The sequence below is a fragment of the Astyanax mexicanus genome, chromosome 2, assembly GCF_023375975.1.
Source record: "Astyanax mexicanus isolate ESR-SI-001 chromosome 2, AstMex3_surface, whole genome shotgun sequence".
Lineage (NCBI taxonomy): Eukaryota > Metazoa > Chordata > Actinopteri > Characiformes > Acestrorhamphidae > Astyanax > Astyanax mexicanus.
The window spans coordinates 9,495,188-9,518,066 of NC_064409.1; the positions used below are offsets into that span (position 1 = coordinate 9,495,188).

General features: G+C 39.0%; 1 protein-coding gene across 2 annotated transcripts in view; it reads right to left on the reverse strand.

Moving 5' to 3' along the window:
- Positions 1–19,435, reverse strand: part of syt10 (synaptotagmin X) — a 33,660-nt gene extending 14,225 nt beyond the window's left edge. The window contains exons 1-4 of one of the 2 annotated variants that reach the window (XM_022671203.2): positions 19,161–19,435; positions 17,071–17,136; positions 13,887–14,391; positions 3,465–4,026 (exon numbers count right to left, since the gene is read on the reverse strand). In XM_022671203.2, the coding sequence (XP_022526924.1) occupies positions 3,465–4,026; positions 13,887–14,391; positions 17,071–17,136; positions 19,161–19,329 (1,302 nt within the window). In that variant the 5' untranslated portion in view covers positions 19,330–19,435. The remainder of the gene's footprint in view (positions 1–3,464; positions 4,027–13,886; positions 14,392–17,070; positions 17,137–19,160) is intronic. The other variant, XM_007240405.4, reaches the window with a different exon arrangement.
- Between the last annotated feature and the right edge of the window lie 3,444 nt (positions 19,436–22,879).

Genomic DNA, 22,879 nt, shown 5'->3' on the forward strand with positions numbered 1-22,879 from the left:
ATTATTATTATTTTTATTATTATGGAATGACTGATTTGATTTGAAACCAGCAAAATTACAGCTGATTTTGGTGTAATGTTCATAGCAGAATGTTATACACCAGACTTTCACAACTGACAGGTGGCAATATGTACTAAGCAAGGGTCATACTTTGCCACTGGAGATCCCATCAAAGCCTAAACTCTAGAATTTAAAGATCTTTAGCATGGCATAGTGTTGTGCATTACATTAATACACTTATTTAATAATGATGACTTAGCTGATTAATTCAATCTTTTATGCTGCAGGAAAGACCTGAAGAGTTTGGGAACCATTTATTATAATGAGAGTAATAAAGAGAGACAGAGAGAGAGGAAGAGAGGAAGAGAGGGAGAGAGGGAGAGAGGGAGAGGGGGGAGTGAGAGAAATTGAGAGAATGACGAGAGCTGACAGTGACATAATAACACATCAGAACGACAACAACATGACAGGGACAATAATACACCCCCCCCCCTCCCATGTCACCAGAACTATATGCAGACAGAAGTGCTGCGAGGCATCTAAACAACAATGCGGAGATGAAATGCGCCGACACAACAACAATCAGGCTGCTTATGATGTGCCCAACTCTGTAGAAGTGAGAGATTAGTGCTCCCTCGTACGAGTGAGTCATCATACAGACACACGACAGGGGTCCTCAGCAGAAAAACAAGTCTATGAAGTCGACTGGCACCATGCCTAATGCCAGAAGTGGGCTAGAGGGGTATAAAGCCCCCCAGCATTTAGCTGTGGAGTACTGAAACTGTATATACTGTATGTATATAGTAGGAATAGGAGAATAACCCAATCCCACACCCTTTAACTACAACTTTTTCTCCTCCAAAAAAAAAATCTACTAAATTCAACACCCCTCACATTTCTGCAAATATTTGAATATATCTTTTCATGGAACAACATTACAGAAATAAAACTTGGATATAACTTACAACAGTCCGTGTGCAGCTTGTATAGCAGGACATATTTACTGTCTTCCAAAATTGTATTAATAGCTGGCAAAAAAAGTGAGTGCACCTCACAGTGAACATGTCCAAATTGTGCCCAATTATTTAACTGTCCCTTCTTGATGTCATGTGACTTTCTAAGAGTTATGTGTGAAGGACTTGTGTGAATGGGCATCAAGGCAAGGTACACGTCTCTCATTCTGGCCACTGGATATTCAGCATGGCGCCTCATGGCAAAGAACTCTCTGAGACAGGCTGTGAGAAATAGTATTGTTGCTCTTCATAAAAATGGCCTGAGCTTTAAGAAAATTTAAACTGAGCCACAGCACAACGGCCAAGATCATACAGTGGCTTTACAGGACGGTTTCCACTTGGAACAGGTCTAACAAAGAAGTTCACATCTTGAGCGTAATATCCAGAGGCTGTCTTGCAAAAATAGACATATGCATGCTTTTACAATTGCTGCAGAGCTTAAGGAATTGGGAAGTCAGCCTGCAGTACTCATATGGCAGACCATATGCTGCATACTGTAAAAGTTTGGTCTGCATGGCCATAATTTCAGAAGGGAGCCTCTTCTGAAGCTGATACACAAGTAAGTCCACAAACTTGCTAAAAGAAAGCAGTCCAAAAAAAGTATGAATTACTGGACCATGTTCTAAGGTCTGACAAGACCAAGATAAACTTGTTTTTGATTCAAATTATGTCCAGCATGTATGGCCAAGACATGTAGCCCTTGCCTACAGTCAAGCATGGTGGTGGTAGCATGAACGTCTGGGGCTGCACTTGTGCTGCATGCACTAGGGAGCTGAATTCCCACATATACTGTGACATTCTGAAACATTCTGTGCAGGATTACAGTTTTTCCTTATTTTGTTTTTGAACAAAGTATGAATTGCGTTTGCTATCAATTATCCTCGCTAACCCTGCTGACTGCACCTTCTTTACTGTCAAGTATGGCAGGTACTTTTTGTGGTATATTTCAGAATTCTGAGGAAATTGTCATAACGCATCCCGCATGGCTTAAGATGAGGACGCTTCTTCTTAGTTCTTGAGAGCTCTCTCACATCAGAATCATCCGAGCGTGAAAAGAGAACAGCTTTGTACAGAAAAAAGGAACAAAAAACCTCTGACACAGCATGACTGAAGTTGTTACATAAACTGTGATATCTGCTGAGGCGTAGTTTTGAGTGGGCTGGAATATTGCAGGGCGAAAACAGACAAAGGAACCCATCCAAAAGATGACATGGAAGGAAATCAGCCATATTATGTCTAAAATGCAGATGGCGGTGTGACAGTAGGACATGACCAATCCCAAACCAGTGGCATACGACTACAGTCAGGGACTGTCTCATGGCCTGTTAGATCTTGCCTGAGCCTCAAATTCCCTGTGGGTTTGGAGCGAGCTAATTTTATTTCTTTTGGGAAGAGGTGTGTGGGTGTCCAGAAGGGTGAATCAGGCTTGATCTGAGTCCTCCCTCACACCTAGCTTTATGTAACCAATCAATCTACTTGCTAATGAAGCCTGCAGTGCCTCATTATGCTTCTACCCTGGTGATTCTTGTGGGCTATAATGTTTAAGACCCAACAGCTTTATGGAAACGTCTGTAATCATAAACAGCAACTGTAATCATAAAGAGCAATTATAGGAAGTTTAGAGATGTATTAGGCTCATATTAGGGCTGTGTATTGGCGAGCACTTGGCAAAACAGGGGTTTTCGTGATTCAATATGTCACAGTATATTCTAAAACTGTAAGCAAGACGATATATTGCAAATGTTTTATTCAAATTTTAGTAAATCTCCCATAGTATAATCAGAGAAAGTAACAGAAAAGTCTGTGGCACTTCCTATAAATCCTGTCAACATAACACATTATATGGCATATGTTATAATCCCTATCATAAGCTTGTGTATATACTGTATATTCTATATATTTAAAGACAGGTTTTATAATATCTTATATTATTGTGCACAATGTTCTCAACAGACATTATAAGCCATTACAAAACATCTCCCTGTAAAATCACGTCCTTGGGACATATTTTATAATTTTTTATAAGAATTTTATATGTTGCTGTTAGTACACATTAGTTACTATTCCAGCACATTAATTTTTTAATTATTAAGGTATTATGTATGCAATAAAATACATTATAAATGCATTCATATTTATAAATGCATTCATATTTACATACATACAAAATGTACAGAATAATGCATGGTTGTATAAACTATTATTTTTAACTTTATTAACTTTATCTAACAACAAAATGCAACACTGACATCTAGTGGTTGGGGTTTAAACACAACACAAAATGAACCACTGCCTGACACCAATCTTTACATGCAAATTAAGCATTAAAAATTAATACTGAACTTTTAAAATTCACTACAGTGTTGCACAACAAAATATTGCAATATTTTAATATATCAATATTTTCTTACACCCCTAACTTGTACACACACAAACACACAGAATACTCACTGTAGTTGATGCATGGATGTCTTTCCAGACCACAGCCTCACGTGACAGGTCAGACAGCTCAAACAAATTGTCCACCACCACCTCTCCGATCATATCATGGCTGGTGAAGCGGTCAAAGTCGAAGACGCTGAAGTGCAGCTTGCGGTTACACAGCTGCTCGTACTCCACCGGAAACCGGAACACCTCATCGAACGTGGGGTTGAGTGTCTTACGATGGACCTTTGTCTGGTACTTCTTTTTACGCTCGGGGAGCAAATAGATCTTTACGTAGGGGTCAGAGGTGCCCGTGAAGTCCTTGGCCGGCAAGTCCAATGCCTTAAGGATGCGTACCACCAACGCCTGTTCCTCATAGTCGTAGCTCAGGGCGAAGCTCAGCTTGCCACAAGTCTCCACCGGCTCTTTGTTCCCTTCCTCTGAGTCCACAGACTTCTGCTTGTAGAGCTCGGGCTTGATGCGTCCGATGCTGACCGCAGAAGACTGCCGGACAGGCAGGGTGTCCATGCTGAAGTCCACGCTGGAGACATTCATCTGCCTCGGGAGGTGGCGACGGAATGAATTGTGCCTGGAGGAAAGAATGCAATAATCATGATTATGAGGATAAGCAAACTCACCTTAAAGAGCCACTAAATCCTAAACCATATTTTTTTCCATTTATAACTGAAATGTGTTCCTTGAAGTCATTAAGCAGTCCTGCTTAAATTTTTTATAAACAACAACTATTAAAAAACTCTTTTATTGTGGTCATTTCTTTGTGTACTTTGGTACGCAGACACATCACAATATACAGATCAGTCAATCAATAATACTGCCCCCTGCTGACATCCAATCATCTGGGTCTCACTTCTATCAGAGGCACACTGCTGTTGCTGATGCAGCTCAGCCAATCAGCTCTCCCTCCTGACCTGCCTCTAAACCCATACATCACCCAGTGCCCCTCCCAAACTATCCCTGGCATTTTTCTGCCTTTTTTTAATTTGCGTTGAGGGTGAAGTAAGCAAAAATTAGAGGGTTTAGTGTCCATTTAAAGTTTACAGTAAGTATCAAACATTTTTCCAACTAAACTAAAAAACACTCCCTGAAATGGTCTTGAGTGGCAGTTGGTTTCACATGAAGAAAATATGCTGGTATGACACTGATCAACTAAATTTAGCTTGTAAAAACATGAATTCATAATCCTTTCTCAACCCAATTAGCCCAATAAGATTTTAACATTATTTTATAATTATGTGTTGACACCATCTAACCCATAAATGTTGGTACATTTCATTGGCCACTGGTGGGGCTTGAGAGTGACTTTCTGGGGACGGGCTATGAATTAACTTATGCTTGGGCAGTACAAACTTGATGAGAAAAAAAAATTGTATTTATTTTTTTTGCTTTCCCCCTTATTCACCATCACTCTGCAGTTTTCCCCAGGATACATTTCCCTATCTGTTTTTTTTATGTTAAAAACAATAACTTGTGCTTGAGAGTGGCTGTTAGCTGAATGATACAGTTTTATGCCATTCTTATTTGTGAAGATGGTAATTGGATGGATAGTTGAATATTTTTCCTTTAGTTTATTTGGATAAACTAGTAAAACTAATTTGACATGGTCAGTACACAGTTTGGTACTTTAAGTTCGGTTGTACTTTTGTCACAATGTTTTTTTCCCCCAATTTATTAAAAGGTTTCCTGGATTTAACAGAATTTACTAAAGAAAAGCCGTTATTGCTTGAATGTGTGCCTAGTAGTCCTCTATTATACATATTTGAACAGAAAAGACTGGTATTAGAAAGAACCACATGAGCCAATGGTTTAGACAACCACTGAACCTCATCAGAAGTTGAAGATTCGCTGTTAAACATTCAGAAACTAGTATTGGGATGACTAGGCCCTCCACCCTCCTTCTGCTACTTCTGAGTGGATCTTCAGCCCATTTCCTCACACACATAATGACTTCCATTCTTCAAGCAAACTGTGACTTTTAACTCCTCGCTTTGGTGTCTCCTAGCAACTGGCACCTATTTCCGATAAAAAGACGCAGTTCTCCACATCGCAAATAATAAAAGCCACTGCAATAACATATAAAATCCTACTGTCTAGAAGGAATTGTGGTCGAATGAATCCACACACACTAAAACCTGTTGTAAAGCATTTAAAGATGTTAGGTGAGCTTTGCTTTGGGTCATATCTAAACTGGATTTCACTAACCAGTGCAATAACACAATGCTCCACATAAAACCACATTCTCAGTGGCTGGTTGTTGTTTAATGTACCGAATAGTGCTGTAATCATACTGTAAAATCATTACATGTACCTGCTGTTGGAAAATATTTAATACGGTGGCCAATGCCATTCATTTTAAAACATCTGAATAGTTGGCTTTAGAATCAGCAAGCGCTTTTAATTCATTTTAGGGACCAGTATGAAAAACATTACTCTTACTAAAGTGATTTTGTTCTTAAAAAAAACAGTGTTTCAGATGCTTGCCAGGCCCAGGCCTCACTGAGCAGTGAGCTGAAACACTGTTAAATTAGGTGATAATGCAACACCCTAATATTAAAAGAACCAGAAACAGTTCAAGTGAATTTAATGAGCTGTGATTCGGTAACACTGGTGAACTTAAGGTGACACGGTGTGCTTTACTGTTAATGCAGTTAAATTGTTTCTTCACAAGGGAGCTTTGTAGAATTCACATATCACATCACATATAACATAATTTATATTTAAACCCGTATCTAATCAGGGTAATTCACTTGATATATATATATATATATATAAAGAGAGAGAGAGAGAGAGAGAGAGAGAGAGAGAGAGAGAGGGCAGCAAACCTTTTAGGATTAACTACCATATTAAAAAAGTATCATTTATATTTGTTAACTGCACACAAAGGCAAAAATTGCAAAAAGGTTATAGCTGTTTTCAGATACTTTAATCTTAAATTGTCAGAAAGGTCGAAACAAAAAGCTAGGTAATAACATTTGTCTAATTGTCAGTTTTGAGGTTGATCCATCTAGTGGATCGGCTAAACCATGTGCTTGTCAATAAATATACTGGTCAACCAGATACTGGCTTGGACTGTCCTATACTTCTTTTGTTTCATGTTTCAAGGGTTATCATGTTAATATTTAAAATTGTATTTATTATGTTTTTTTAATTCCCATCTCTCCTTCCACCTGGACCCTCTGCAATTCACTCTTTCTCAAGATCAACGGCAAGTAATTACAACGATGTCCCCTCTTTGAATGCTCATGTAGACTATAAGGACAAAGGTTTTTGGATCCCTGCTCGTCATTGTTTCTTACAAAATTAAGGGTATTAAAAAGAGTAGATACTTCTTGTATTGCTTTTGTTTAGGCTGTGGAGCACTACATTCAGCTACATTTAGCAGCTTTTGGATAGAGCACCATCACTGCTGAGGGCCTTTGTTTCCTTCTAGCCCACCCCTGGCATTAGGCATGATGCCAAACTGTTCATGTTTACGGGGATTTGACAAGCTGTGTGTGTGAATTTGCTTATATGTGTCAGCACTGGCTGCAACTTCATTGATTGTTTTATGCTGAATGTATTGCGCACAAATGCTTGGTACTAATTCATAGATTGTGCAGCTTGATTTAGGGTGTATCGGTGTGTCTTTGCTATTGCAACAATGGGAAAAGTACACCTTGCACAGCTCAAAATGCGCAGAAGTCATGTACTAATTCTTAAAATAATAATCGTGGTTGTGTTTGGGCGCACCATACAATAAACCAATCAGCGTGTCACTTACTATTCCCTTTAGGAGAAAGGTGCACTCTGACTTTAGTGGATTACTGTTTCAGGGGCGCAGCTGCTTGGACGTGTCCAATGCTTCTCAGCAGAGTTTGTTCATTCTGTTTATTGTTCATGTAAAAAGTTGCATAGCTGCTAACAGGCAAGCACTATGGGTTTGTGCACTGCTGCTTGTCAATGTGTGCATAACAAGCAGGGGTTTATACTTGTTGGGAATGCGCCTGTTGACAATTCACTGCCTTAAGCCATAGGTCTCTATAAACCTAAACATAAATAATATTTTCCTCCTGTCATAAACACTGATGCTGAATAATGCAGTATCTGCTTCCAAGTATCATTGGAAGATGGATCTAAACACCAGCTTCTGAGAAGAAAACACATCCACATCGTAGAATTTGATGAATTCCAGTGCTTAATATAAATCCAGTAATGTGCCATATTGTTGCTATTGTTCTCCTATTACCGTTTCTCTGTTGTGGCAGCAAGTCTTATGTGGGAGGATGTCAACAAAGGTATAATAAAATGTGTTTCAGTGTAATGATAGTATAGCTCTTCCACAACAGTTCCTCCTAATATGATTTGTTTAGGTCTTAACGTTTTATTGCCCCACCAAAGATGAATAAAAACACTGTCAGCCAGCCGTAATATTAACCCTCTCCTTCCTCCATGTTTTTCTCATCAATTGGTGATTAGCTGCCCAGCATGGCAGTACTCAGCTAAGCTTTTAGTGAGAACAGGGGGCAGAATATTCAGTTCACATTTGAAGCCAGATGGTCAGGAAATGGCCGTTTTTGGAGCAATTACTTCAAGCAATTACCTCACAGCCTGAGCTCATATTAAGAAGTTTGGGTAAAAACATTATGCACATTAGATTTCATATTTAATGATCATTTTTATCACCCCTTTCAATTTTTTTTTATTTTTCAGCCTTTTTCTCATAATCCCAAAGAGCACAGTAAAATTCACAAGGCTGTATTTTAGTGATCTGCGAGCGTCAAAATGTGCAAAAGGCATGTACTAGTACTAGCTCTCTTAATTAATCATGCTTGTGTTTTGTGCATAACGTGAATGAACCCAATCAGCGTGTCTTTTGCCATTCCCTTTAAGAGCCAGGTGCCCTCTGACATTGGCACATTGTTATTTCTGGGGCGCAGTTCAAAGGATAAAATACAAGTTACTAATCTGTTGTCATTTATGTTACATCATAACTTAAAATATTTAAGTCTTTGCCCTCTTTAGTACCCCATAATACTAAATTAAAAGATTTTGAGAATCTGCAGAAATCCCTATGCTCAAGGGACAAGATAGATGGTCAATATTGGATGCTGGTGATCTTTAGGACCTCAGGCAGCAGTGCCTTTAAAAAACAGGCTGCACTGATTCTGTACTGGAAATCACTGCATGGGCTCAGGAACACCTCCATAAATCACTCTCTGTGAATACACTTTACCATGCAATCCATAAATGCATGTTAAAGCTGTTCCACACAAAAAAGAAGTCATATGTTAACACCATCCAGAATCATTGCCGTCTTTGCTGGACCAAAACTCATTTCAAATTAGTAAAATTTGTCTTTTATTCTTCTGACCACAAAACAAGTTTCTATTTTGTCTCAAGCTGTTTTAAATTAATTATTAATTAAATTTCTGATTTGGGGTTGTACGTTTCTCCTGTAGAACTATGCATGTTTGCCAGATTTTTCTCTGAGTAGTAGTCTTGTAGGATATTTGAGCACCTTTGCATGTTTGTAGATGAATGATAGTTTCTGCACTGGGCCATGTGACCACGCAGACCCCCGAGTGACTGGTGACAGAAGAAGCAGCCTTCATTCTCTCCCAGTGTGAGTGCGGATAATTGTGTTCTTGAGGACCTCGGGCCACAGACTGCATAAGGCACAGCAGGGACGCGAACTTCACTGCTGCCTGCATTTCAGTTAAATTTATGGATTTGTCCATCAGTAACGGTCTATCTTTCTGCTAATAGCCTGTGTTCTTTCTGCACTCTTTACACTGAAGGTGGTTTAAAAACATCTGTGAACAATGTTGTTTTGGTTCTACAGAAAACCTTGATTATAACAGAGACGTGCAAGTATAGAATTCTCTATTCTCTAGAGTATTTGCAGGACCTCATCTACTATTATGAACCATGCTGAATTATCAGTGCTGGTTTCCCATTAGTTCCCAGAATTTAGAGATATTCAGCCGGGGGAATGCAGGGTGGACAATTTTAGTGAAAACAACCGTTTGATAAAAATGCTGTTGACCGAAAGTTCCAAACAATTTGAATTGTACCTTGCTCTGTTTAAACAATCCAGTGGATTTTATGTAAATATTTTAATTTTCTTGATATTTTACCTTTTACCTTGATAGCTTATGATTTATGTATATATATATATGCCTATGTATAAATTCTACCAGTCAGGTTGTAAAGAACAGTAAAGCCACTCCGCTGAAGTACAGCTTTATACAGGAGTTTCAGTGACGTTTCTTCAGCACCGAGGCTGGAGCAGTATTAGCATTAGCCACTACCTGTACAAAGCGCTAGCTTTTTTGCCGTTCAGAGACGAGTATATCATACTGTAGCCTGCACATTTACCGTGTTAGCATTCTTCAGTGTAGCACAGTTGGTCTAGCGCTAAGTGCTGCTAACCGCAGCTAGTGCTGCTGCTAACTGTGTCTAGCATTTCTGCTTACCGAGGCTAGCACTGCTGCTAACCATGCTGTTGAAAATATTGGAAATCTAAGCTTACTGTAAAAAAACAGTTTTCAGGAGAGAAATCTGTGTAGATTAATAACATGATGACACTCATGTTCCTTACTATTGTCGCTTAATTGCGGCTGATAATATGATGTGCCTTATGTATGAATATTGACCAAAAAAAAACTAAAGATTAAATATGGGACCGGAGGATATTGGTGGGGGGGCTGCACACACAATTATTACAATTCATGACGAAAGTCAATCATTTGCTTGTTCATTTTTTAAATCTCTTACTGCTCAACACTGCATAGGAATAAATGTGTAAAATAATATAATTTTGTATTTTTATTTTGCACTGTAAAATACGGAAAGATTGTGTATTTTATGTGATGGTTGGCAACCCTAGTTCCAGTTCAGTTTGTGGCAGAACTTTACACCAGAGCATTAGACTATCAGTTTAGTAAAACTCTGTAAAGTTCTTTATGAAACCACGAGTTCTTCTCTGTTCTTCACTCCAAATACCAAAGCCAGCTTTATTTTTAATAATGTGGGATATCGTCCAATAGAGTCGAGCAAGGTATCGATCCAACCACTCCTTACTCCTGGGCAGATGACCTTTAGGCCTCATTTGGTCTCACACTGCATGCTATCAGCATGTCATTTACGCAGACGGCCCATTCTTCAGACTGCAGCTTTTAATGACAGCTCTGTGGTGTAATGGCCGCGATCAGTAGAGGAGTGCAGCTGCTCATCATGGTCCCCAGTACGACAAATGCTGCCTGCATGTCAGTTCCATTGCGTGGCAACACTAATTACCAGCCGGCTCTCTTTTAAACATCGGGCCGCAAATGAAACAAAGGGAAGAACATCTGATTGTTTAATTGCCGTTGTCATGGCAGCCTGAATCGGGCGGTGAGGTTTTGGATCTGCAGTGATTACAGGGCTGATGTAGAAGCTAGGGGGCGTGCTGCTGCCCTGTCAACCAGTTTGGGAAGGAGGAATGGGGTTCTACTATTTAATGAAGTGAAAACAAGTTGTCAGTGTTTTTGCATAAGACAACATTACAAATTCCATTTTACAAAAAAAAATGGTCAAATTTAATGACCAGTAGAAATTTCCAAAAAATAATTATGAAAATTATTTGTTAAGACAGATCTAACAGGAATCCTCTAATCATACAGGAATCTGCTAGTCTCACAGAATTCCACTAATCATACAGGAATCTGCTAGTTTCACAGAATTCCACTAATCATACAGGAATCTGCTAGTTTCACAGAATTCCACTAATCATACAGGAATCTGCTAGTTTCACAGAAATACACTAATCATACAGGAATCCACTAATTACACAGGAACCCACTAATCACACAGGAATTCACTAATCACACAGGAATCCACTAGTCACACAGGAATCCACTAATCACACAGGAATTCACTAATCACACAGGAATCCACTAGTCACACAGGAATCCACTAATCACACATGAATTCACTAATCACACAGGAATCCACTAGTCACACAGGAATCCACTAATCACACAGGAATTCACTAATCACACAGGAATCCACTAGTCACACAGGAATCCACTAATTACACAGGAATCCACTAATCATACAGGAATCTGCTAATCATATAGGAATACACTAAGCATACAGGAATCTACTAATCATACAGGAATCTGCTAGTCACACAAGAATCCACTAATCATACAGGAATCCACTAATCATATATGAATCCACTAATCACACAGGAATCCAAAAACATACATGACTTCGTTAAACATACAAGAATTTGCTTATCATACAGAAATCCACTAATCACACAGAAATCTGCTACAGTTTTTACTTAGATCAGCATGAAATCTATGGTTACCAACAATGTTATAAAATGGCAGCACCAAAATTACTTTTCAGCATCAGTAAACCAAAAGCATATGCAGCAGAACGCATTCCTGCTTTTTAAAAGTGACTGTAATCTAATTACTTACTTTTTTCACTGAAAGTGTAATGGATTATAATCACTATTTTTGGACTCCTGTTACTACTCAACCCTAGCCATGTTAAATTACTATTGTCAGTGACTACTCAGCTATTATTTCAAATCACCTTTGGTTGCTAATGATGAAACTGGTTGGCCTGGATCTTTGAACTGATTAACAATAACAAATGACCCCAGTGTGTGTTTAGTGAAATGAAACCTTTTCAGTCTTTAAGTCACACAGCCCTACATGCCTGTTTATATTATTCCCTACATTACAGAGTGTCTAAATACACAATGTTCCCTGAAGCTCCTGCAATTATCTTTTAATTTGGAAGTGAGCCAAGCAATGCTTTATCACAGATATGTCAGACAGCTGCTGCATCACAAGCTGCATGAAAAGGTAAATGGCGTGATTCAGTGCATTCTAATATCAGCATCCACCCTAACACAGCCATTCTTCTGCGGTTTGGGTGAGAATATTAAATTAGGAAACTGGATGTTGGAGATTATGCTGGCTAGTGTCAGTGTTAACGCTCTTACGAGATTACACTGGCACAGTCTCAAAGTCAGCTGCAACATTCAAAGACCTTATGCAAATGTTCCCCTCAATCTGACACATGAAAACAACCGTGATTGAGAGAGGGGGTGTAATTATGTAATGAACTGTGCTAATTCAGGAACTGTTACAGAACATGAGGTGAATGTGGTAGTTAACAAAACAGACTGTACAGTTAAACATACGGTTATTCTACACTACGGGTGCTACCTAGGGTTGCCTACCACGGGGTGTGTATGTACAAAAGGCATAAGTAGTAGGAGCAAGGGGTAAAAGGGGATTGAACCTAAGAGCCAATTCTAAGCTAAGTCTATGAGCCAATCCCATTTCAGCCCTTGGCCCAACCACTTAGCCCTATTTTTATTTATTTATTTATTTATTTATTGTACATTCTCCCTAGGGGTAGGGAGTCCTGATTCTTGTTAGGCTTGTTAGGGGGAGTGTTAGAGCTACATGACCCAAAACTTTGAGTATTTTCCATGTTAAAAATTACAATAACATATATATATATATATATATATATATATATATATATATATATATATATATATATATATATATATATATATATTAGCATATGTTAATGTATAGTTTCAATGTTTTATGGACATTTCTTCATACAAGCATAAAGGAAATCCCTAGTATCTTGTCTCAGTAGCTAACCGTCCCACTCTACGCTAAATAGCTCAACATATAGAAGAGAATGCAGCATTTAAGGAATGAATACAAAAAATCACAGGGAAATTAACGAATGTACAATTATAATTAACCACTGCACCACCAGCCTCCTTTCTGAAGACACACAATGCCCTAAAGTTAACTAGATAATCAGCAGCTAGGCTGCTGAACTTTAGTGCTCCACTGATTTGGCTATATCTGTATCAGTGGATTTCACCACTTCCCCTTCTAGCTCTGTTGCAAGAGGAAGGTTTACACTCAAAAACAGGGGTAAGGGTACAAATTAAAAAACGGGATTGAACATAAAAATATAAATATATTTAGGGTTAATTTTTAAGGTTACACATTTACAGTAAGTATGCATGATGGATGCTTAGCATATCCTGCATCGGTTTGGTGTGTTGTTTTTGTCCCTTTTTTTAAAAGAATTTCACACTCTGTATCACAGTCCTGGAAAAAATAAAGAGACCACTTTAGTTTCAATTAGAATCTGATTTTGCTTTTTATATCCACCAGTTTTACACACTGCTTTTGGATAACTTTATTTCACTCCTGGTGCAAAAATGTAAGCAGATCAGTTTGGTTTGATGGCTTGTGATCATGTATCTTAATCTTGATTATATTCTAGAGGTTTTCAATTTGGTAAAATCAAAGAAACTCATCATTTTGACGTGGACTCTTATTTTTTTTTCAGAGCTGATGGCCAAAGTGCAAGTTATGCTTTTGTAGTAGGAGCTTGTGTGACGGGTGATACCTGGAGGAGGAGGTGGGCTCAGTGGTCTGCCGCTGGATTTTGGCCTGCTTGCTGATGCGGTCGCGCAGGGCCTGCTGCACCTCAGCTGGGATGTCTGGTGATGTCTGGCTGATCTTCATGGCCGCCTCGAGCAGCTTGACTGAGCTTCGGCCGTTCACCATCACCTCAGGCACCTTCCTCTTCTTCTCCTCCAGCTCATCCTGAGGCTGCTGCTGCTGAGGCGGAGGCTGCGGCTGCTGAGAGGCCTGGCGCCCCAAGGCCAACACCCTGGTCGACTTGGGCTCTGGAGCAGAAGGTGTCTGAGGCCTGGGCGAGGGGCTTGGAGGCGGCAGGTTGACTGGGGGAGCCTCGAGGAGGACCCCTTGTGGGATGCTGTCGCCATGCGAGGAGAAGGCCTTGCTTCTCCAGATGGGCCAGCACAGCTTCCAAAACACAAAGAGAGAGACTACCAACAGAGCGAGCCCACAGAAACCCACGACCACAGCTAGGAGACTTACAGAGATGTCTACACGCAACAACAAGACATGGTCAGGGGAGGGAGGAGGAACATCGATAGAGGAGAAACAAGAAGGTATGGCACAGAGAAATAGCAAGAGAAGGAAGAACAATAAGATAAGAGTGGAGGGGTAAAGTGAAAATGAGTAAGAAATATGGAAACAATAGAAAAAATAAACAGACAAACAAACAGGAAAGGCCAGCAACAATTGAAAAAGTGCATGACAAACGAACACAGAAGAGAGAGAGGGAAGGAAGAGAGAGAGAGAAAAGGGGAAGAAAAGGGCAAAGCATAAGAAAGAGAAGACTAAAGGTTTTGTATTGCAGAGAAGGGAACACTATCATAAATAATCAAAGACTGAACAGAAAATTCAGAGAGGGATTCTAGTAACAATCGCAATTTTAAATATTACTAGACTATTACACTGCAACTAGGAAAGCACCTAAGATTTGGCAATGAAGATAATTTAGCTGATAATGCTAAATTTAGCTTTCAGTGTTTGTCCGAATGAATGAAAAGTCTGAATAATTTATACTAAACTATGACCTGTTTATTTTAAACCATATTTAAGCATTTCAACAAAAAAATTAAGGTTCTTTTAAGTGGCAGACAAATGGCAGGTTCATTTGTGCGCTCTACTCTCATAAATTGAACATAAATACAATGCCCAGTATCATATTTCACATCCTTTGTATATCACAACTCTTTACAAACTGTTTTTTTTTTCAGCTAAAATATATAAGGGACTAAGATAGTAATGCTAGCTTAGCTAACTTAGCCTTACCAAAAAACTGGCTAACTTTCTCTGTGTATATGTGATTTAAGTAGAACTGCAGAGGTACATTTACTGTGCTTTGTTTGTTTGTCTGCATTGGAGTTAAATTGTAGTTTTGCTATTGTTTTTCTTTGAAATGCCAGACAAAAAATGCATTTAGGATATGTTATATTATTCAATTATGAAAAAAAAAAACGCTCCTGTTTCTCCCACACTCAGCTCTAACGAAGGTTCTCAGTCTAACAACTACACTACCCAGAACGCACCACCCGCTGACATCACACACACAACCGATCACATAACAGATCACCTGCTTCCTCCAGGAAGTCCCGAATACTGATTACCTGCACTGTATAAGAGCACCCCACACACACACACCTGTGCCGAGTATTGTTGGTTCAACCTCATTACAAAGCGTTTCTATCTCTAGTCTCTAGTTTCGTGTATGACCGTGCGTGTTCCTCTGACCTGTACCATTGTTTATTTTTAATAAATAATATATTTGCATCTGTACGTGTCTGAGTCCTGTCCAAACTATGACAGTGTCATTTTGTTCAGTTTCAGTTTTGGCCAAACATTTTCATTTTGGTGCATCTTTTATATAACTGGACTCAGGTTTTATTAATTGTCATTTATCAAGTATTACCCAAACAGATCCCATATTGGAAATGAACAATTCAATCACTGAGTTTGTTGAGCCTTCTTTTATGAAATGTGGTAACAGTCATGAGACACGATACTAGTTCATGTTCCATGAGTTTTGGCATGTCTAGACTACAGCTCTGGAAAAAAATAAGAGACCATTTTTAAAAAATGATGAATTTATTTAATTTTACCAAATTAAAAAACCTCTGGAATATAATCAAGAGAAAGATGGACTGCCTAAGTTTGTGCACCAGAAGTGGCATAAAGTTATCCAAAAGCAGTGTGGAAGACTGGTGGAGGAGAACATGATGCCAAGATGCATGAAAACCGTAATTAAAAACCAGTGTTATTCCACCAAATATTGATTTCTGAAGCTTTTTTCTCATTTTCTTCAAATAAATGCTCTAAAATAGAATATTTTTTACTTTGGAATTTGGGAGTAATGTTGTCAGTAGTTTATAGAATATTTGTTAATGTGTAAATGTTAATTGTACTCAAACATATACCTATAAATAGCAAAATCAGAAAAACTGATTACGAAACGGAAGTGGTCTCTCACTTTTTTCCAGAGCTATATATGTCAAAATATTTTTGGAAACCCCATTTAATGAATGCATTATGCTATTGTAAGTAGCACCTAATGCTGACACAGATGTGCAAGTGCACACACAGCTTGCCTACTTCTGTAGAGAATTATTGCCAATATAATAGGACTCTCTGGAGCAGATTGTCACGTCCTGGCCCTGTTCCTGTCTGTTCTCATGTCTCTCTGTGTTTTCCCCTACGTGACCCGTGCTCCTCTGTGTTTCTTCCCCAGTACATTTCCATTCAGCTGTGTTAATTTGTAGCTCCGCCCCCTAGCCCCAGGTGTTTCCACTTCCCGTGTGTGTTATATTGTCCTCCTGTGTCACTTTGTCCTTGTCGGTCTTTGCACTAACCCCTGTCTCTAGTTCAGTATTATCTTCTTGTTTATTTCTTGTTTCCTTCTAGTTCCTTGTTTATTTCCTCGTTCTGTTCTGTTTTGTTTATCTAGTTTTAGCTATTAGTTTATTTCCTTTCGGTTGTCTTCTTGTTTGTTTCTGTTCTAGCCTTGTTTAGTTTATTGTCTTGTTTTATTTATTCGTTTGTTAGCCTCCTTCTTTGTTTATCTTTATTATATCTCGTTTGGTCCTTGTTTATGTTCTCTCATTTCGCTTGCTTGTTTCTGTTTGTTTCTTTGTTTTTTGTTTACTTGTTTATTTGTTATTTATTTAATAAATTTTTATTACCTGCTATTACGGCCGTCTCCCCGTCTTCCTGCCTGTACCTTCTGACAGAGCCTGCAATAGATCCTCCTGACATAGATAAATAAATATGAATCTTTTGACTGACTTCATTATGAAGCTCAATTCATCTTATTGGGATGAGTTAAAGGGCATGAGTCGGGGATGATGGAGTTGGGCGGGTATCATCCAACATCCTGACCTCACTATTGCTTATGACACTAAATGCAATCAGATCCTCACAGCAATGTTCCAAAATCCAGTAAAAAAGCCTTCCCTGTTTCAACTGTAGAGACAGTTACTTCAACAAAAGCAGGAAAAACTCTTTCATACAAAAAAACTTAAATAATGTCAGTCATTAAAAAAACGGCAATAGATTTAATTCCAATTTTGAAGCAATTTTTATTGGTCCATTATCATAAAACTTTGACTCAATGTAAAGCACAACCAACAACCAAAGAAATGGAAATACAGGGTCTTGTATCACATGCATGTATGTGTGTGTGTGCGTGCTTGAGAAAAGGAGGAGTTCAGGGTACTGATGGAGGTTTATTATGCAATACACACGTTTCCTCATCAGAAACTGGGGTGTCAGCCTATCAGCTGCCTGACAGGGTGTATTGAGCTGAATATCAGCACTGCTGCTAACCAGCATTCATCTTTTATAATGATCAGTGTTCCTGTGAGGAACAGGTGTCAGAATTTAAAAGCCATGCAGTTGTGCATAGCTGCTCTATTCATTTGTCACATGCTTCCATTTGTCACGTGCAGCAAAGCATGCACTACATGTACTATGAGAGGGTACAGGGTGTCCCTCTGGCACACCTGTGTGAGCATGAAGGGGCTTTATTAGTATTTTAGAGGCTTGTGAAAAATCACTAGTACTAGATAGTGTATGCAGTTTTCTTATATGATTAGTAACCAACGAATTAAACAAGTAGTTGTATGAACTATGCATTTTTTTTATGTTAAATTCAAATTCAAATCCCAATGCCTGCAGGCTTGAAACTCATATCACACTTATTAGCAGTTTTCCAGCCAGAGATTAATCCTAGTCTTGGACTACACAGCATTTTGAATTGGAAAATATAGACTAGGGTTATGACTAGGGTTAATCCTTGTCTGGGGAAACAAAACCAGCTCACAACCAGCTCAAAACTGAGGGTCTAAGATTGCCTCTGATGTTCAAGGTGGTCGAAAAAATGGAAAATGGTAATCCATATCTAGATACTCTATACTATGGTGATATATTTATTTAACCAGCTTTAAAACATTATATCATAGATTGCATATCACTGCTGTTTAATTAAAATTAATCTCCCATCTCCTCTTTTAGTTTGCTCCATCATTTAAACCATGAAGCTGCTCTGTACACTGTGTAAATAACTCTGGATGAACAGACCAATAGGAATGCTCCAACAATTAAGTAGAATTAAGTGTATTTTTAATTAGCTTTCATGTAAAGTTTTGTTAATTTTTGCTATTTTGGAGTTTTGTGAGTTTTTTTTGGATAGCAACAATCTGATTTTGAAAATGCTTCGTCATGATGTGCAGGCAGTTTGATTTTATTGATTGTATAGCTTGATTATGGTTAATCATGCTTATAAAATGTATAACCTAATAATTAAACACAAGAAAAAAAAACGTTACTGGTCAAAATCTAAGATAATTAATAATCTTAATCAGCATGACCAGATTAAACAGATTAAATATCTGCTTTAGTTCAGGTTGCAGCTTTTAACGCTGGAGGCAGAACTGAATCTGCTGTTGCTGCAACCTGTTGCACTCTGGCTGCGAGCGGCAGGAGCAGTTGGCACAAACTGTCCTAATGGCTTTTTCTATGCGTTTTCTATCAACTTTACGACTTCACGCGCACAGTTTGGCACACAGCGCCTTTTTTGCCGACTTCGTAAAGCCAGGGGTCACTAGTTTTAGACGCGTAACGGTATGTAAATAACTTTTTTTGTTGTTTTTAAAGAGCACAATCTATGCATTTGGCTGTGGCTGTGTCTGGTGCGCGCGCGGAGCCGCGAGGATGGAGAGGAAAGGTAGAAAGAAACATAGTGTTTAGTCCGGTTTACCTGAACTCTCTTTACCTGGTATGTTGCTCTCTATCGGGAAGATGTCGGAGCATTTTTCCTGGTCGACGTGGCCCGCGAGGCACAGCTCCGTGACGATCTGGAGTGCCCTCTGGCACAGGCTGACTTTTTCCTCCTTTCGGACGTTCATGTCTTTCCGCTTAATCCATTGTATGTTGGACGCCATGCGCGCTGCCCGCTGCAGCCTGCTGCCGTGCGTAAAACAAAGGAGAGCGCGCCACGGTGCGTCCGCCTCATCCGCGCGCTGACCGAACGGGCGCTGGCTGTACCGGCGCAGCGAGGATGCTTTTTTTTTGGCGCGCGCAAGTGCCACGTCCAGACAGACCAATAGAAACGAGAGACGGGTGACGAGGAGGAGGGGACTTGGGGGAGAGGAGGAGGGGGGTTGTGGTGGTTCGAGACGCAGCGTGCATGTGTTACATGGTCTGTCTGCTGGACTCGCACGCGCACAGGTTGCTCGTTGTTCAATAGGGTAAAAGAGAAGGACTGTGCAATGAAGTTGGGTTCGACAGATGGGGTTTCAGGAGCTGGTGAATTATTAATTACAACGATAAGCATCAGTTAATGTTCACTGTAAAAAAAAAAGAAGGAAAGAAGGAAAAGAATAGGTGAAGTGATTGACACACCCATACAAAGCACCAACGTGTATAGATGAATGGAAAAGATAAATAAACCAGACTGGTGTAAATTTCCTTTACTCAATATTTAACTCTACAAACTCTCTAGACTCTATATTCAACATTATAGACGCTATATTCTACTCTATAGCCTCTATAGACTCTAGAGTGTACTCTGTGTTCTGTACATAGAGAAAGCTACCACTGCTCATATAGATGTCCTTGACAACCATACAGCTAATGAAGACATTGTTTTCAAGAAATGACCATTACAACAGGTATCCGGTCTGTTGCTGGAAATAGTGCTGCTCAGAAAATAGAGTTACAACTCTATTAACTCTTTTATTCATTTTTTTTAACATGTACCAATAGTACAGCTATTTGCAATATCTGATCACATGTGCAGGAAGGTGCTACAAAAAGGTTCTTTGGGCCTGCTGGGCCTGGTGGACCCATCGCATTTTGGGGCTTATTTAATTTTTTTTTTAAACATAATTTTATTTCTAATTTTCCCCCATTTTCTCCCAATTTATCAATGCCATTTGTCCCACTCATGCCGATTGGGGAAAGTGTGCAATCTACCCACATTGTGCTCTCTCAGGGCTCCGACAGCTGATGGCAAGCTGCATGACCGAGTTTCGAACGAGCGATTTCCAGATGTTTACTTCAGATCAACTGCAAGAAATATAAAAAACACATATGTTTAATTTGTTTCCTTTACCTTTGTTAAATCACATTTATGCATAAACATGCTACTTGATTAATTACATTTTATGTACAATGTACCAATGAAGCAAGTTTTTCTGAAACTACAGTGTACTATTAATTTCAGTTTCATTAGAAATGTAACCTACGAGATGTTTCTGCAGGGAGTTGTAGAGGTTCCTAATGTAGTCTCACGAGAATCTAGCCAAAGCAACTTGTAAATGTGTAATAAGTGTAAATGTGTAAAAGATAGCCGATGTTCATAGCCTGGCCATGGCACAGTATCTTTGTTCCTAAAGGCAAGCTTTTGAGATGTGAGGGGGAGTTGTGGGGGGTGATTAATTAACAGGGCCCTATACAACTTGCATAATGAACCTATAGGGCAGTGTAGCTCTGATTCTAGCCAGTTCCTGCCGGTCACAATTAACTAGACATGACTTTTGGCTTGTTATTTTACAAGATGTGATTATGTGACTTGTACCTTTTTTAAGGAATCATGGCCATTCTAGTAAAAGACTTCCTGTTTTTGCAAGAAAAGCAGAGTTATCAAACAGACATTAAGTGCCAAGGTAAAAACTCTTAGCTCATATAAGGTACAAGTCTTTTGCTGTGAGAAATGAACTGTTGCTTGTAGTGAAGGACAACTGCTAAGGCTGGGGCTGATATATCTCTTTCAGTGGTATGTCGGTAGTGATTGATAATGTAGTAGATAAAAAAACACATTGCATTACATCATGTTCAAATGTGGTCCTATAATAAGAACTTGGTGGACTGGACATTATGTACCATTGATACGTTTTAACACTGAAACTTATGGTTCTACCAGCACAACTCTAGAGACCAAAATGATCAAATATGCATAATAAAACATTAATATTGATAAGTTAACAATTTGATAGGGAACAGAATTGTTACAATGGTGGAGGTCCCATCATTGGCCCAGCTAGATAATCTACGACCCAAAACAGTCAGACCCAGTCGTCCCATATTCACATTTTGATCTTAATCCCAAATGTCTCTTTAAATTCTTTGTGAAATAAAGCTGGCTTAACTTAGACTACAAAAGTGTTTTCATGCATACTTTGAAGTATATAGTTAAAGCTCTATGCGAGGACCTGTAAAAAACCTATATATGGATGTACACTCCCTGGCCTGAAAGAAAGTCGCCACTTGGATGTGACTAAGCCAATCATCTGATGTTGCTGCAGTTGGTCTGCAGGTCTAGGTTCAGCAACAGTATGTGCTGAAGGAATGAGGTCAGCTGACCACCTGAATATACTGAATATACACCAGGTTATTCCATCAATGGGTTTTTTTTCTTCCCTGATGGCACGGCCATATTCCAAGATGACAATGTCAGGATTCATGGTGCTGGAATTGTGAAAGTGTGATTCAGGGAGCATGAGATCATCATTTTCACACATTGATTAAGAGATCACCACAGAGTCCAGACCTTAACCTCATTGAGAATCTTTGGGATGTGCTGGTGAAGGTTTTGCACAGTGGTCAGACTCTACCATCATCAATGCTGCTGCAAGATCTTGGTGAAAAATTTATGAAACACTGGATTGAAATAAATGTTGTGACGTTGCAGAAGCTTATCGAAACAATGCCACAGCGAATGTGTGACGCAATTAAAGCTAAAGGCAGTCCAACTAAATATTATAGTGGTATATTTTTGGTGGCAAGACTTTTTTTTGGCCAGGCAGAGCACGAGATAGCAAAGAGCAATGCAGGATGTATGATAGGACCCTAACACTTACAGTATTAATTCATCACTGAAATATCTGAAAATTATGACACACACATACTTTGTTCTATTGTACAGTAATGTTCTGAGATAAATGTATAGTGAAATTACAGTAAAGTCAGATCAATTGGGAAAATTACTCAGGGTAGTTAGATGATGAGGCATTGCAGCGGCAGTCACAAAATGTGATGCTTAGATTTCACGGGTCTGTTTGTGTGACATGCTGATTTGAACTTGCTCTAAGGATCATCCATATAATCATATCAAGTAGTTTTGGGACTCATTCAGCCTGAAAAGTTTGATAAACGATGTTGACTGCAAATTAGGCATGCGTTCATGTGTGTCTATGTGTGCATGTATATTCATACATGGATGATTCAGAGTTCAGTCTGAGTAAAATGTGTGGGAATTAGTTTCTATAAATGTTTAAGTTGTGGGAAGCAGGGGTAATGAAGAGAGCAAGGAAAAAAACAGCAGAAGGGATTTAGTATGTTTTTTATGATATATGTTGCTGTGTTTAGTGATTTATGTGACTATAAGTCAAATAGGATTAAAAAAATGTAAAGATGACACTATGAGATAATATTAGATGCTTTCTTACCTGTACTCCTTAAAATCGAGTGATCTAGAATTGCAGCATGTCA